Genomic DNA, 13,698 nt, shown 5'->3' on the forward strand with positions numbered 1-13,698 from the left:
TATATATGTGCCACATCTTCTTTATCCATTCATCTGTCGATGGACACTTAGATGGCTTCCATGTCCTGGCTATTGTAAATAGAGCTGCAATGGACATTTTGGTACATGACTCTTTTTGAATTATGGTTTTCTCAGGGTATATGCCCAGTAGTGGGATTGCTGGGTCGTATGGTAGTTCTATTTTTAGTTTTAGGGAACTTCCATACTGTTCTCCACAGTAGCTGTACCAATTTACATTCCCACCAACAGTTCAAGACGGTTCCCTTTTCTCCACACCCTCTCTGGCATTTATTGTTTGTAGATTTTTTGATGATGGTCATTCTGACCAGTGTGAGATGATGATAGCAGGCAGCTTCCCAGAGCTTTCCTCCAGCACCCCTCGGACTGTGGACCAGCTCTGGCTTGGGACGACCCAGCCAACTTCTCTGCCAACCAGTGGGCTGCCACCACATCCTCTCCAATGAGTCTAAATCCTAACCTTGGAGAGGATTCACTCTCCTGCATTTTGTTCTTTCCCCGACTACTCTCCCTCAGCCCTAGGGTTTTCTTTCTTTCCTTTTTAGTTAATCCCTTGTAACCACTAATCATTTTCATATTAAACCTGCCCTGTTCACATTACTGAGTTCTTTCTGTCTTCTCATTCAATGCTTATACACTAAAGGTCTATGAATCTATCCTTGGCCAATATCGCAATATTTTATTTACTCTAACTTTATAATAAATCTTAATAATTTGTAGCATAAGTTTTTCTGCCTTATCATTTTTTTAATGGTTTTTCAAAATTTATTTATTTTTGGCTGCTTTGGGTCTTCGTTGCTGCACGCGGGCTTTCTCTAGTTGCGGCGAGCGGGGGCTGCTCTTCCTTGCAGTGCGCGGGCTTCTCATTGCGGTGGCTTCTCTTGTTGCGGAGCACGGGCTCTAAGCGCACGGGCTTCAGTAGTTGTGGTGCGCAGGCTCAGTAGTTGTGGTGCACGGGCTTAGTTGCTCCGCGGCATGTGGGATCTTCCCAGACCAGGGCTCGAACCCGTGTCCCCTACATTGGCAGCATATTCTTAACCACTGCACCACCAGGGAAGCCCCTTTCTGTCTTATTCTTATATTCTTCTTCATTTATGTCCTTGCTATTCTTGTCCCTTTGCTTTTCCAAATAAATTTTTTTTCCAAATAAATTTTTAAATAGCTTCTGCAAGATACATACACATGCAAATAAACAAAGCAACAACAACCTATTGGGATTTTCATCCAGGGTGGCATGAATCTATAAATAAATCTAGGGAGAAAATACATCTTTACAATATTAGGGTTTGCAATCTATGAATATGCTATATCTCTTTCTATTTAGATATTCTTTAATTTCTCTCAAAAAGTTTTACCATTTACTACATAAAGATTCTGCGCATCTTTTCTTAATTTTATTTATAGCTATTTGATTTTTTATACTACTATAAAAATTTCATCTTTAATTGTTTCTTTTTGGGATATAGAAGTATAATTCACTGTTTACTGCTGAGTGCCTGATCTATCAGCATCAGAGACCAACATTCATGCTCAATATAGAGCCGTTCCCTGGGGTGATCAGCCAGCTACCTGGTGGCAGGTTGATTACATTGGACCACTTCCATCATGGAAGGGGAATAGACACTCTGGATATGAATTTGCCTTCCCTGTATACAATGTTTCTGCCAAAACTACCGAACATGTACTTATAGGATACCTTATCCACCTGTCATGGTATTCCTTACAACACTGCTCTGATCAAGGAACTCACTTCGCAGCAAAAGAAGTGTGGCAATGGGCCCATGCTCATGGATTTCACTGGTTTTACCCGGTTCCTCACCATCCTGAAGCAGCTGGCTTTATAGAACAGTGGAATGGCCTTTCGAAGACTCAGGTAGAGTGCCAGCTGTTTGACAATACTTTGCAGGGCTGGGACAAGGTTTTTCAGAAGGCTGTCTATGCTTTCAGTCAGTGTCCAATATATGATGCTGTTTCTCCCATAACCAGGATTCACGGGTTCCAAAATCAAGAGGTAGAGACAGGAGGGGTACTACCCACTATTATCCCCAGGGAGCCATGAGCAAATTTTTGCCTACTTGTCCCCTTGACTTTGTGCACTGTTGGCCTAGAGGAGTTAGTTCTGGAGGGAGAAATGTTTCCACCAGGAGACACAACGATGATTCCATTGAACTGGAAGTTAAACTACCATCCTACCACTTTGGGTACCTCATGCCTCTGAATCAACAGTCAAAGAAGAGAGTTACAGTGTTGGCTGGGATGATTGATCATGACTACCAAGGGGAAATTGGACTCCTACTCCACACTGGAGGTAAGGAAGAGTATGTCTGGAATACAGGAGATCCCTTAGGGACCTGGTAATATTATCATACTCTGCAATTAAGTCATCAGAAAACAATGACCCAATCCAGGCAAGGCCACTAATGGCCCAGACCCTTCAGGAATGAAAGTTTGGGTCACCCCATCAGGTAAAGAACGATGACCAGCTGAAGTGCTTGCTGAAGACAAAGGAATATAGAATGGGCAGTGGAAAAAGGTAGTTATAAATACCAACTACAGCCATGTGACCAGTTACAGAAATGAGGACTGTAATAGTCATGACATTTCCTCCTTATTTTCCTATAAATACATGTGTATGCGTGTTTATTTTCTTTCCTCTCTTATTATCTTATCAAGTAACATAAGATGTATTGACCTTATATCATAGTATTTATGTATCGTTAATTTTATGTCATAGAATTTGTTACTGGATATGAAGGAGGAGAGTAAACATCACTCTAGAGCTTTTCTTCCTCTTCTGGGGAAGGAATGAATGTGTTTTGGTTTGTATACAGGATAATTGTACGCTGTCTGGCAGAATTATGACCCTGTCATTGTCTTTACTTGAAGATTAAGTATGGTTTAAAAAGATTCATATAGGTGCCGAGTTGACTTGTAATCATTTATTTTATGTGTCAACTTGACTGGCCATGAAATGCTCGAGTTAAACATTATTTCTAGGTTGCCTGTGAGGATGTGTCCAGATGAGATTAGCATTTGAATCTGTGGACTCAGTAAAGTGAATTTCTCTCCCCAGTGTGGTGGGCTCATCCAATCTGCTGAGGGCCCAGTAGAACAAAAGGTGAAGGGAGGAGGAATTTGCACCTCTTCTCCTGCCTCTCTGCATGAGCTGGGACATCTCACCTCATTATCTCCTGCCCTTGGACTAAAATTCACACCATCAGCTCTAACGGGTTTTTTTCTGGCTGTGCCATGAGGCATGTAGGATCTTAGTCCCCCAACCAGGGATCAAACCCGTGCCCCCTGCAGTGGAAGTGCGGAGTCTGTACCACTGGACCACCAGGGAAGTCCCAGCTCTTAGGTTCTTAGGTCTTCGGACTTGAACTACATTATACCACTGACTTTCTTGGGTCTTCAGTTTACATACGGCAGATTATGGGATTTCTCAGCCTCCATAACTGTGTGAGCTAATTCCTCATGATAAACGTAAATAAGTAAATACACACATATATACATTGCTATGAATACATTTGTGATATATATATATATATATATATATATATATCTTACTGGTCCTACCAGTTCTGTTTCTCTTAGGGTAGAACCCTAATACTCTATGTTAAAAATTACTATTAACCTCAATAAAAGTTGTCAGTGTGAACTTTAAAAAATAAAACAATTGTTTTCATTACTAGTTTGAGCTTTGCCCTACCCAGTTGTAAAAATTCCTCCTTTTTATATAACAAATTTCCACAAATACACAGATTTCCTTTTAGATGTTCTATTCTATTCCATTAGACTATTTGTTTATTCCTATACCAACATCATACTACATTTATTATTATAATGTAAAAATAATATAATTAATAATATTTTGATATGTGGTCTGGCTAGCCTCCATTCCTGTACTTTTTTTTTTTTTTAATTGCAAATACTCCTTTTTATTTTTTATTTATTTATTTTTTTGCGGTACTCTGGCCTCTCACTGTTGTGGCCTCTCCCGTTGCGGAACACAGGCTCTGGACGCGCAGGCTCAGCGGCCATGGCTCACGGGCCCAGCCGCTCCGCGGCGTGTGGGATCCTCCCGGACCGGGACACGAACCCGTGTCCCCTGCATCGGCAGGCGGACCCTCAACCACTGCGCCACCAGGGAAGCCCTATTTTGTCTTTTTTTTAATCGTTAACCTAATTAAGTTCTCTGTTTCCTTTAGAATCCATAGAGCAAAGTTCCCTACTTGGCTCTAGCTCTCGGAATTCCGGTTCTTGTTACTCTTTCCACGCCACTGAGTCAAGAACCATATCACTGTCCTGTGGTTCTGGCCAAGAACATGTCATCAAAATGACCTACCATGACAATACTCCTAGTGTTGGGAAAGGCAGTCTCATGCATGCATCCCCCACTACAAAAGAATGGGCCTTGGACCTGGAATACTTACTTACCAAGACATAAGGAGCCCATACAACCTGTGCCAGGCTTATGGTCATGAGTGGAAATATCTTTCCCTGTTTTAAGCTCAACGCATGCTCCTTTGTTTTGTGTGTGTGCCCTCTGGCATCTGGTTAACCCCACTGCTGTATCTGCCCTCAGTGGGGAAGGGATGGGGTCCTTCTACCGTGTCATGAGAGGAGTGCCTACATGTAAATTGCCCAGTATCAGGTGCCAGGAGAGACTCCCTAGCCATGGGAAATCGAAGCCCGCTATAGAAGCATCTTGTGTAAGTGAAGCATTGTTTCATCCATGCTGTGCTTTCCTTGGAGACTCTGATACCAGCATACAATGGACAGACATATGTGTTTGGAGTCCTCCCTTGGGACTGATAATCGGGTACACGTTGTTCTGCTCAACACTTATTTTAAGATAGAAGCAATAGTGTCTTGGGAGAGAAGAGAAATGAAAGAGGCTCATGATCACCACAGAAGGAAAGTATCCACCATTTTCTGAGAACCTGCTATGGCCCTGTAACATTGCTCTTCATTTTGCATTGGATACCCCAATGCTCCAAACACCAAACACTGTGACAAGTTGATTTTTATCATCACTTTGCAGGGCAAGAGATTAAGATGTAGGAGATAAAGTCATTTGTCCCAAACCACAGAGCCAAGGCTTTTCAGACTCATGATGTAAATTCTGGTCTGTCCAGCCCCTAAGCCTCTTCCTTCCACTCCATATCTGTAAGAGGGAGGCCTCTTATTCAGACATTCCCTCATCATCTCCCACCAAACTGATATTCCCCAATGAACCACAAAAGCAGGATGTATAGAGAGAAATATGCTCATTTATATATTGACCAATCAACAGGCATTTGCTGGCAGCCTACTGGGTGCCAAGCCTTTCTGCAAAGAAGATATTGGTGATAGGACCAAGGCTTCACCACGGAGTGCCCCAGTGATCCAAGCGTGGGAGTAGAAGGGAATTCCCACACCACGCAGAGTAGGAATCCAGAGCCACTTCCAAGTGGCAGGAATCAGGCTGTGAGAGAAAATGAGATCAGGACTTCAATACAGGAAACAGCCAAGTCATCTCCACATTCTCTCCCCAAGAATTCCCTTGAGATAGAGAAAATAGCAAGGTGCTGATATAGTTGTGTGAGTCTTGGTATCGGGAGGCTGATTTCAAATCTCTATTTTACTAGAAAACTCTAAGGTTGGAGCATTGAGCAAGATTATCCTCAAAATCCACTGATCTTTTGGCCTTTGACCCTAGACAACATCTTGGAAATAACCTTAATAATACATACTTAGTGCACAGTGCTTTTGACAATGCACTTTCAAGTTCATTATGTCCATTTTACAGATAAGGAAACTGAGACTCAGAGTCACTTGCCCTGGGGCCCTTATTCAGAAGGGCTGGGATATAATCAGAGCCATGAGCCATCCTATGGAAATCCTTGCCCTGAGGCCTGGGGAACAGGGCTCTTGGAAGACAAGGGAGTCAGGCAGAGGCTTTCCTTGGGGTCCAGATCAGGAGTCCCCCTGTTTATATGCCTGGAACTCCAGAGGGTTGAGACTGAGAGAGCTGGAGGGAAGGAGGTCAGCCTGCCCCAGCCCCTCCTTACCTTTCACAGGGAGCAGGCACTCTTTCCCACAAGGGCCCTCGCAGCACTTTAATTCACCCATGCACTGTCTGTCTGTCTCACATCGATTGGGGGGGTTAAGCATCGTACATCGGATGAGGGACTCTGGACACATCCCAGGCTTCTCCTCAACTGATGAGAGTAGAGACATGGGTTAGAAACCTTGTACCTTCCATACTAGCCCCCTGCTTCTGGACCCCAGTCCCTGCCCCAGCCCCTCCTTACCTTTCACAGGGAGCAGGCACTCTTTCCCACAAGGGCCCTCGCAGCACTTTAATTCACCCATGCACTGTCTGTCTGTCTCACATCGATTGGGGGGGTTAAGCATCGTACATCGGATGAGGGACTCTGGACACATCCCAGGCTTCTTCTCAACTGATGAGAGTAGAGACATGGGTTAGAAACCTTGTACCTTCCATACTAGCCCCCTGCTTCTGGACCCCAGCCCCTGCCCCAGGCCCTGCCCCAGCCTGAGCCTCCCATCCCCATGACCACAACATCCCTCCTGAGGCCGGGATACCCCCTCAAGGTAGGCTCTGGCTCTCTTCTGACATTGGGCCCCCAGTCAATGCAGGTGGCCAGTTGTCCAGTGCTGCATGGCTGGTGGCTCTCTCACCTCCTCACCTGGGTTCAAGATGTTGACAGGATCCAGGCATGTCATTCCGCAAGCATCAGGGCAACATTTCTTCTTCTCTGGACACGGACGGTCAATGCTGCACTTGGGTTTCTCATATTTAAGGCACTGGGCAGGTTTTCTAGGAGGGCAGTCTCCAGCTTTCAAAGCTTTGGAAGAGAAGTTCAAGAGTTTTGGAGGAGGCTGGGTGTTGAGTAACCATCACGGCTCCTGGACAAAGCACCGCTTTCCAGGAGTGACCCTCACTCAGGGGACCATCCACAAAGTCCAAAGTGAAGTCCCTGTCTGATCTCCATGAAGAGTGACAGGCTTGATGAAATCACACACGTGGTCAGGAGGAAGGCATAGGCTTCCCAGCCAAGGTTTCTTTCCCCAGGGAGAAGCAAGGCTCCACACAGGCAGAGAGGCAGGCTGAGCATGACGGAGATGGAGGGAAATAAACAGAGATAAATAGAACCGACAGAGCAGGTGAAGAGCTAGAGCCAAAGACAGGAAAACAGAGATTAACGGGAAGAACGAGCAAGAGTCAGACTGATGATTGGAGAGCCACTGACCGGGAAATGAGGCAGAGAGAAAGAGAGAGAGAGGAATAAGAATAGAAAGGCAGTGAGACCTGGGCTGACAGATGGCTGAGGAAAAGAAGAATTTCCAGATGCTCAGAAGCTTGCACAGAGACCTTGGAGCCCAGATGGACATGAACACACCCCCAGGGACGTCTCCTGAAACTAAGCTGAGAGATTACAGTCTAGAGAAGGGGCCATCCCCACACCACTACGAGCCCCCGTCTCTGACCCTGCAGCCAGGATCATACCAGGGTGACTCCAACTCACCATTTCCAGCACCTTCCACAGCCCAAGGTGCCAGGGTTCCCAGGGCAAGAAGCACGAAGGGGAAGAGACCACTGAACGTCATGGTGAGGGCAGGGGTGGCTCTGCTGGCCCAGCCGCCCCCATTTATACCTTCCCTAGTGGGCGTGGCCTCACGAGCATTTCCTCGGCCCCTCCCAGCTTCAATGGCATAAGCAGGAAGCTTGGCCAGAGACCAGGAAGCTTGATACCGGTCATTCCTGTCCCGAGCAAGACTGCTAGGCCAACAGAGTAAAGGCCAGAGAAGAAATAGGAGAGGCTGGCCTGGGAGATGTCGCCAGGCTGATAAGGAAACCATTTCAGGTGTCCATCTGAGCCCTGAGCATTGTAGGGGCCCCAGGCTCCTTAGCCTCGTTAGTGGAGATGGAGGGTAAAAGGTCAAATGCAAAAATGCTATTTAGACCTGGATTCTGAGCTGAGACGTTGGGCAATGCACCCCTAGTTCTCCCACTCCTGGGGGCACTATGCCAGGCCCTGGGGATACAAAAATTAATGGGACACATAGATACGACACAGTGTAGTAGGCAAATGTATGAATGTTAGTGTTAACCTAATCTGGATTCAAACCTTGGTACCACAACTTACTATCCGTTGCCTTGGACAAGTCAGAAGACCTTCTAGTGTCAGTTTCTGTAAAGTAGGCACCATTATACTTTTTCTTCTTATAATTGTCATGGGGAGTAAATGCGCCTCTGGCCCAAGGCCTGGGATATAGTAGACACTTAAAAATGGTAGCCATTATAATTATTACTATTATTACAAAATAGTCTCTCTCTGATACACACACATGCATGTGCGCACGCACGTACGCACACACACATACCTCGGAGCTCATAGAAAGTTATCAAGTCTTCTGCTAACTCGGATTATTTATTATATCTCAAAAGATCCTTAGTCCAACTGACTGTCTGTGGAATCTACTTCTGTATTCTAGAGCCTCTGTCACTGACTCGCTGTGTGACCTTGGTCAGAACACTGCAGCTCTCTGAACCTCTATTTCCCCGTCTGTACAATGCGAGGGTTAAACTACGAGGTGAAGTTCTCGTCTAGAACCGGTACTGCCATGACTCAACAGCCCCACACTGCTGACTGAGGGCACTGCTGGTAGAGGCTCTCCTATTCTCAAGGCCCGTCTGGGCTGTGCTCACAAGATGGCCTCTTAGGATCGAGGGTAGGAAGAGAGACCAGGAGAAAGACTGGCGGCTGTTCCTTCGTAAGGAAGGCTACCATACCTCATCTCTGGTTCTTGGCTGTAAGACTCAGTCATGCCTCTGGTTGGCTCTCTCTCTTTCACTCACAAATACCATCTGCCTTGCCATCCACTGGTGTTGGGGGAAGGGAGAGGAGGGGGTCTCCGACATCCTTTATGTCAGATGCTCTTCTCTGGGCCTCGCTTTACCTACTTCTTTGCCTATTGATTTGTTTCCACACAAGACTATGATTTCTTTGAGGGAGAAAACATGTCATTAAAAGATCACAGACTTTGGAATTACACTGACCAGGTTTCAAATCCTGACTCTCCCACTTAATGAATGTTCCTTTACATAATTATAGCTAATAATTACTGAGAAGTTGTTACGTTTCAGGCACAGTGCTGAATACTTTGCGTGATTTAGCACCCTTAAACCTCATGACAATATATTAAGTAGGTAATATGAGTCATCCAGTTTGGTCTGCCATACAAGGTGAGAGGAAGAGGAAATACTTTGGGTGAGGTTGGTCAGGGACGGCCTAAGAACTGATGCTTCTTGCCTAGACATGGAAAGCAGCCAAGAGGTACCGTGAGTCCAAAGCTGGGGTCAGAGGAGAGAACCCCTGTGAGGTTCACATCTATAGTTTGTGCAATTCATGTGCCAGATGTGCAGATGATAAATGAGCTCCAGAGAGAAACATCAGTTAGCATAAACTTTGTGTTTGGTGTCATCTTTTAAAAAGGATAGGGAAATCGCTGGTGGTCCAGTGGTTAGGACTCGACACGTTCACTGCCGTGGCCCGGGTTCAATCCTTGATGGGGGGACTGAGATCCCGAAAGCTGTGTGGCGTGGCCAAAAAAAAAAAAAAAAGGATATATATTTTTATTTTGATGGAGTCAGTTTTACCCATCTGTCCCTCTATGGATTGTACTTTTTTTTTTTGCGGTACGCTTGCCTCTCACTGTTGGGGCCTCTCCCGTTGTGGAGCCCAGGCTCCGGACGCGCAGGCTCAGCAGCCATGGCTCACGGGCCCAGCCACTCCGCGGCATGTGGGATCTTCCCGGACCGGGGCACGAACCCGTGTCCCCTGCATCGGCAGGCGGACTCTCAACCACTGCGCCACCAGGGAAGCCCTGGATTGTACTTTTTACGTCAAACCATCCTTACACAATCCTTTCCATTTTGTTTAAATATTTTCACAAGTTTTGTCTTCCACATTCAAGTCATGAATCCATCTGGAATTTATTTATTGTGAATGGTTTGAATTAGGGATCTTGTTTCCATTTTTTCCTATTATGGAATGCCAGTTGTTCCCCCGTATCATTGATCCTTTATTAATTTATAAAACCACATCTATTTTGTACCAAGTTTTTGTATATAGATGGATGTGTTTCTGTGTTCGATTATTACTCAATTTATTTATTCTCAAACCAGTCTTCCTTGGTACTCTTTTCATTAACATCTCCATTTTACATACCTTGGTGCTTTGCAGCACAAGTCTTTTCTGTTTTACTTATTCAGAATTGTTTTGGCTATTCTTGCACTTTTCCTCTACTACATAAATTTTAGGATCAATTTCTCAAGGTCCTCAAAAAAATCTGTTGAGATTTTTATTACAATTACATCAAAGCTATAAATTACTGAGTGGAACCAAAATATTTACCATGTTAAGTCTTCACAAATAAAAAAATGAGCATTACTCTATTCAAGTCCTCTTCAAGTCATATAATAAATTTTAATTTTTTCATGTAATTCTTGCAAACGTTTTCTTGGTTTATTTTTAGGTAGTAATAAAATTCATGACTACTGTGAATAGGAGCTTTTTCTCTCTTTAATTTATTTGATAGTTTTTGGTGTGTAAGCATGCAACTGGTTTTTTGTATATTGACTTTTTAAAATAAATTTATTTATTTTATATTTGCCTGCTTTGAATCTTTGTTGCTGGGCGCGGGCTTTCTCTAGCTGCGGCGAGAAGGGGCTACTCTTCGTTGTGGTGAGCGGGCTTCTCATTGCGGTGGCTTCTCTTGTTGCAGAGCACGGGCTCTAGGTGCATGGGCTTCAGTAGTTGTGGCACATGGGCTTCAGTAGTTGTGGCACATGGGCTCAGTAGTGTGGCTCCCGACTCTAGAGCGCAGGCACAGTAGTTGTAGTGCATGGGCTTAGTTGCTCCATGGGATGTGGGATCTTCCCGGACCAGGGATTATAGCTGTGTCCCCTGCATTGGCAGGTGGATTCTTAACCACTGCCCCACCAGGAAAGCCCTGTATACTGACTTTTGTAATTGCAAACTCAATATATTTTCTCATGAATTTTAATAGTTTACCCATGACTCTCTTGAATTTCATCTGAAGACATTCATATTACCTGTACGCATTAACCATTCTATCTCTTCTTTTCCCACCCCTACTCCTCTTTATTTTTATGTCCAGTTTTATTGCACTGGCCTACGATCACTAATTTGATATTGAATCAGAGTGGTGATAGAGGGCAGTCTGGCCTTGTACTGACTTTAAGGATGCTGCTTCTAGAGTTTCACCACTGAGTATAATACTTGCTGTAGGGGCTTCCCTGGTGGCGCAGTGGTTGAGAATCTGCCTGCCAATGCAGGGGACACGGGTTCAAGCCCTGGTCTGGGAAGATCCCACATGCCGCGGAGCAACTAGGCCCGTGAGCCACAACTACTGAGCCTGCGCGTCTGGAGCCTGTGCTCCGCAACAAGAAAGGCCGCGATAGTGAGAGGCCCGCGCACAGCGATGAAGAGTGGTCCCCACTTGCCACAACTAGAGAAAGCCCTCGCACAGAAACGAAGACCCAACACAGCCATAAATAAATAAAATTTAAAAAAACTTGCTGTAGGTATTTGTAAATACCCTTCATCAGGTGAAGAATATTCTCTTTTGTTCCTAGTATAGTGTGTATTTTTATCATGAATGAACATAGAACAATATGGAATGGTTTTTATGAATCAGTTTAAAGATTCATTTGAATTCTTTTCTTTAAACATTTAATTTACTTAATCACATTGATAATTTCTGGTTCTTGAACTACCCTTAAACTCCTGGGATGTACCCTATCTATTTACAAGGTTTTTTAGCACACTGAGAAATTCAACATCCTAACATGTTATTATACTTGTCACTTTGAAATAATGTCAAGCGTATAGAAAAAATTGGAAGAATAGTACAAAGAGTTATCATCATATTCCTTTCACCCAGATACACTGAATGTTAATATTTTGCCATGTTTATCATTCTCTTTCTTCCACGTGTGTGTGAAAGATAATGGTTTATTCTGACCATTGAGAGCAAGTTGTGTACATCACACTCATTTATACATGAGGCCTTCAGTGTATATTCCCTATGAATAGCTTGATTACATCATTACAGTAGCCCTGATGGAACGTTTAAATATTGGGGTACATATCACTTTACTACAACTTTTCCTTTGCTTTTATTTCATTCCTATAATTACAGTTAGGACACCATATTAACCTGTTTTTGATATTGCATGTATAGCAAAGGTATATTAGATATTAATTTCATTTCAGATTAGTAAAGGGGATATGACTAAAATAAAAAAGGCACCAGGGTCTATAGGGTTGAAAATCACTTATATAGATAATCTCCAGAGAGCCTCTGACTATGGTACAAGTTTGGGCTTGACTCTAGGCAGCAACCCCTCATCCATTTCCAACCCACCCAGAGATCCCAGCAAACAGGGAGGATCCCAGCAAACCATTTCAGAGATGGAGAGCAGAGGCTGTAGCAGAATCTATGGATTGACTTACTAACATCCCTTTCAACCTTTTTGCTATATCTCTATATAGACCAGAGGCTGGAAAATTAAAAGCTACAATTCTGAGACCAACACTCCGCCCCACTCCCAGAGCTGTGGTTCTGGATGTGATTTGAGTTTCACCAATCAGGTTCATTCTCTAAAGTGTCCAACCAGAACTTATTCTGGAAGGAAGCCAAACGCAGGGCACAGACCGTGGCAGAACAGCATTCCTGAACTGTGGCCAAGGCAACATGACTCGGGATGTGTTGGGGGGTGGGGGGGAATTTATCCCAGAACCTCAATTTACAGCCTCCTTCTCCAGCCCTTCAAGCGATTTTATAGGATACAAATTCATGATAATAAATAGCTTTCTGCTTACGCTAGCTAGAGTGACTCCTGGTTTTGCAAGTGACGCTTAACCAATATCAAGGATGAGAGAGATACAGGGCTTGCCTGTAGTCAATCAGCCAGTCGATGGCAGAGCTGAAGTTCAAACCCAAGACTCTTTAGGATGTGGCCTCCTGCTCTCCATTCTCAAGCAACCCTCACTTCCAGGACCCTGATCAAAAGTAACCGGGGTAAAAGCACTTCTCAGGGAGACCCCATTGGTGAGGGAGTGACTCCTACCCTAGGGTATGAGGACAGCCAAACACATGATCTCCAGCACTGACTGGATGAGATCAACAGCAGTTTATCGGTTCTCAGCTCGAGGGAGAACACCACACACCACACAGGACCACGTGAGGTTGCACTTGGGGACAGAGTGAGCAACCAAGGGTCGTGGGAGGCAGGGTTAGTAGTGTCAAGAGGGCGGGATGTTCCCTGGTTCCCATATGAGGATGTGATTGGCTTGTTGAAATAATTCCACGAGCTAGCAGGGAACTGAAAGGCGTTACTCAGAGGTAAGCAGGAACCGCGCCTGGTCCTTGATAAGGGGGTTGTTTAGCTAGAAGATCTTATCAGTGGGAGCAGAGTGGATAGGGGACCCTGAGGTTAGGACATTCCAGGTGTCCTCCTATCTTACCATATGTCAAGGCAACGCATCATATTGAATCCTAATTTGAAGTCTTGCATCACAGCTCCCTCGTACAAAATTGTTAAAGTGATGGAAGAAGGTGTTGAAGTTAGAAATGTCAGGT

The 13,698-nt window shown here is 44.6% G+C and overlaps 1 protein-coding gene across 1 annotated transcript; it reads right to left on the bottom strand.

Annotated features, from left to right (window-relative positions):
- Nucleotides 1–5,368: 5,368 nt before the first annotated feature.
- On the bottom strand, nucleotides 5,369–7,635 carry LOC309832371 (antileukoproteinase-like; the record flags this gene model as incomplete). Its single annotated transcript, XM_082670049.1, has 5 exons — nucleotides 5,369–5,485; nucleotides 6,072–6,221; nucleotides 6,315–6,464; nucleotides 6,714–6,872; nucleotides 7,554–7,635. 5 exons carry the CDS (start codon nucleotides 7,633–7,635, stop codon nucleotides 5,481–5,483), a joined length of 546 nt encoding a protein of 181 aa, XP_082526175.1. The 3' UTR covers nucleotides 5,369–5,480.
- Between the last annotated feature and the right edge of the window lie 6,063 nt (nucleotides 7,636–13,698).

The sequence above is a fragment of the Grampus griseus genome (assembly GCF_964374135.1).
Source record: "Grampus griseus genome assembly, chromosome: 14".
NCBI lineage: Eukaryota > Metazoa > Chordata > Mammalia > Artiodactyla > Delphinidae > Grampus > Grampus griseus.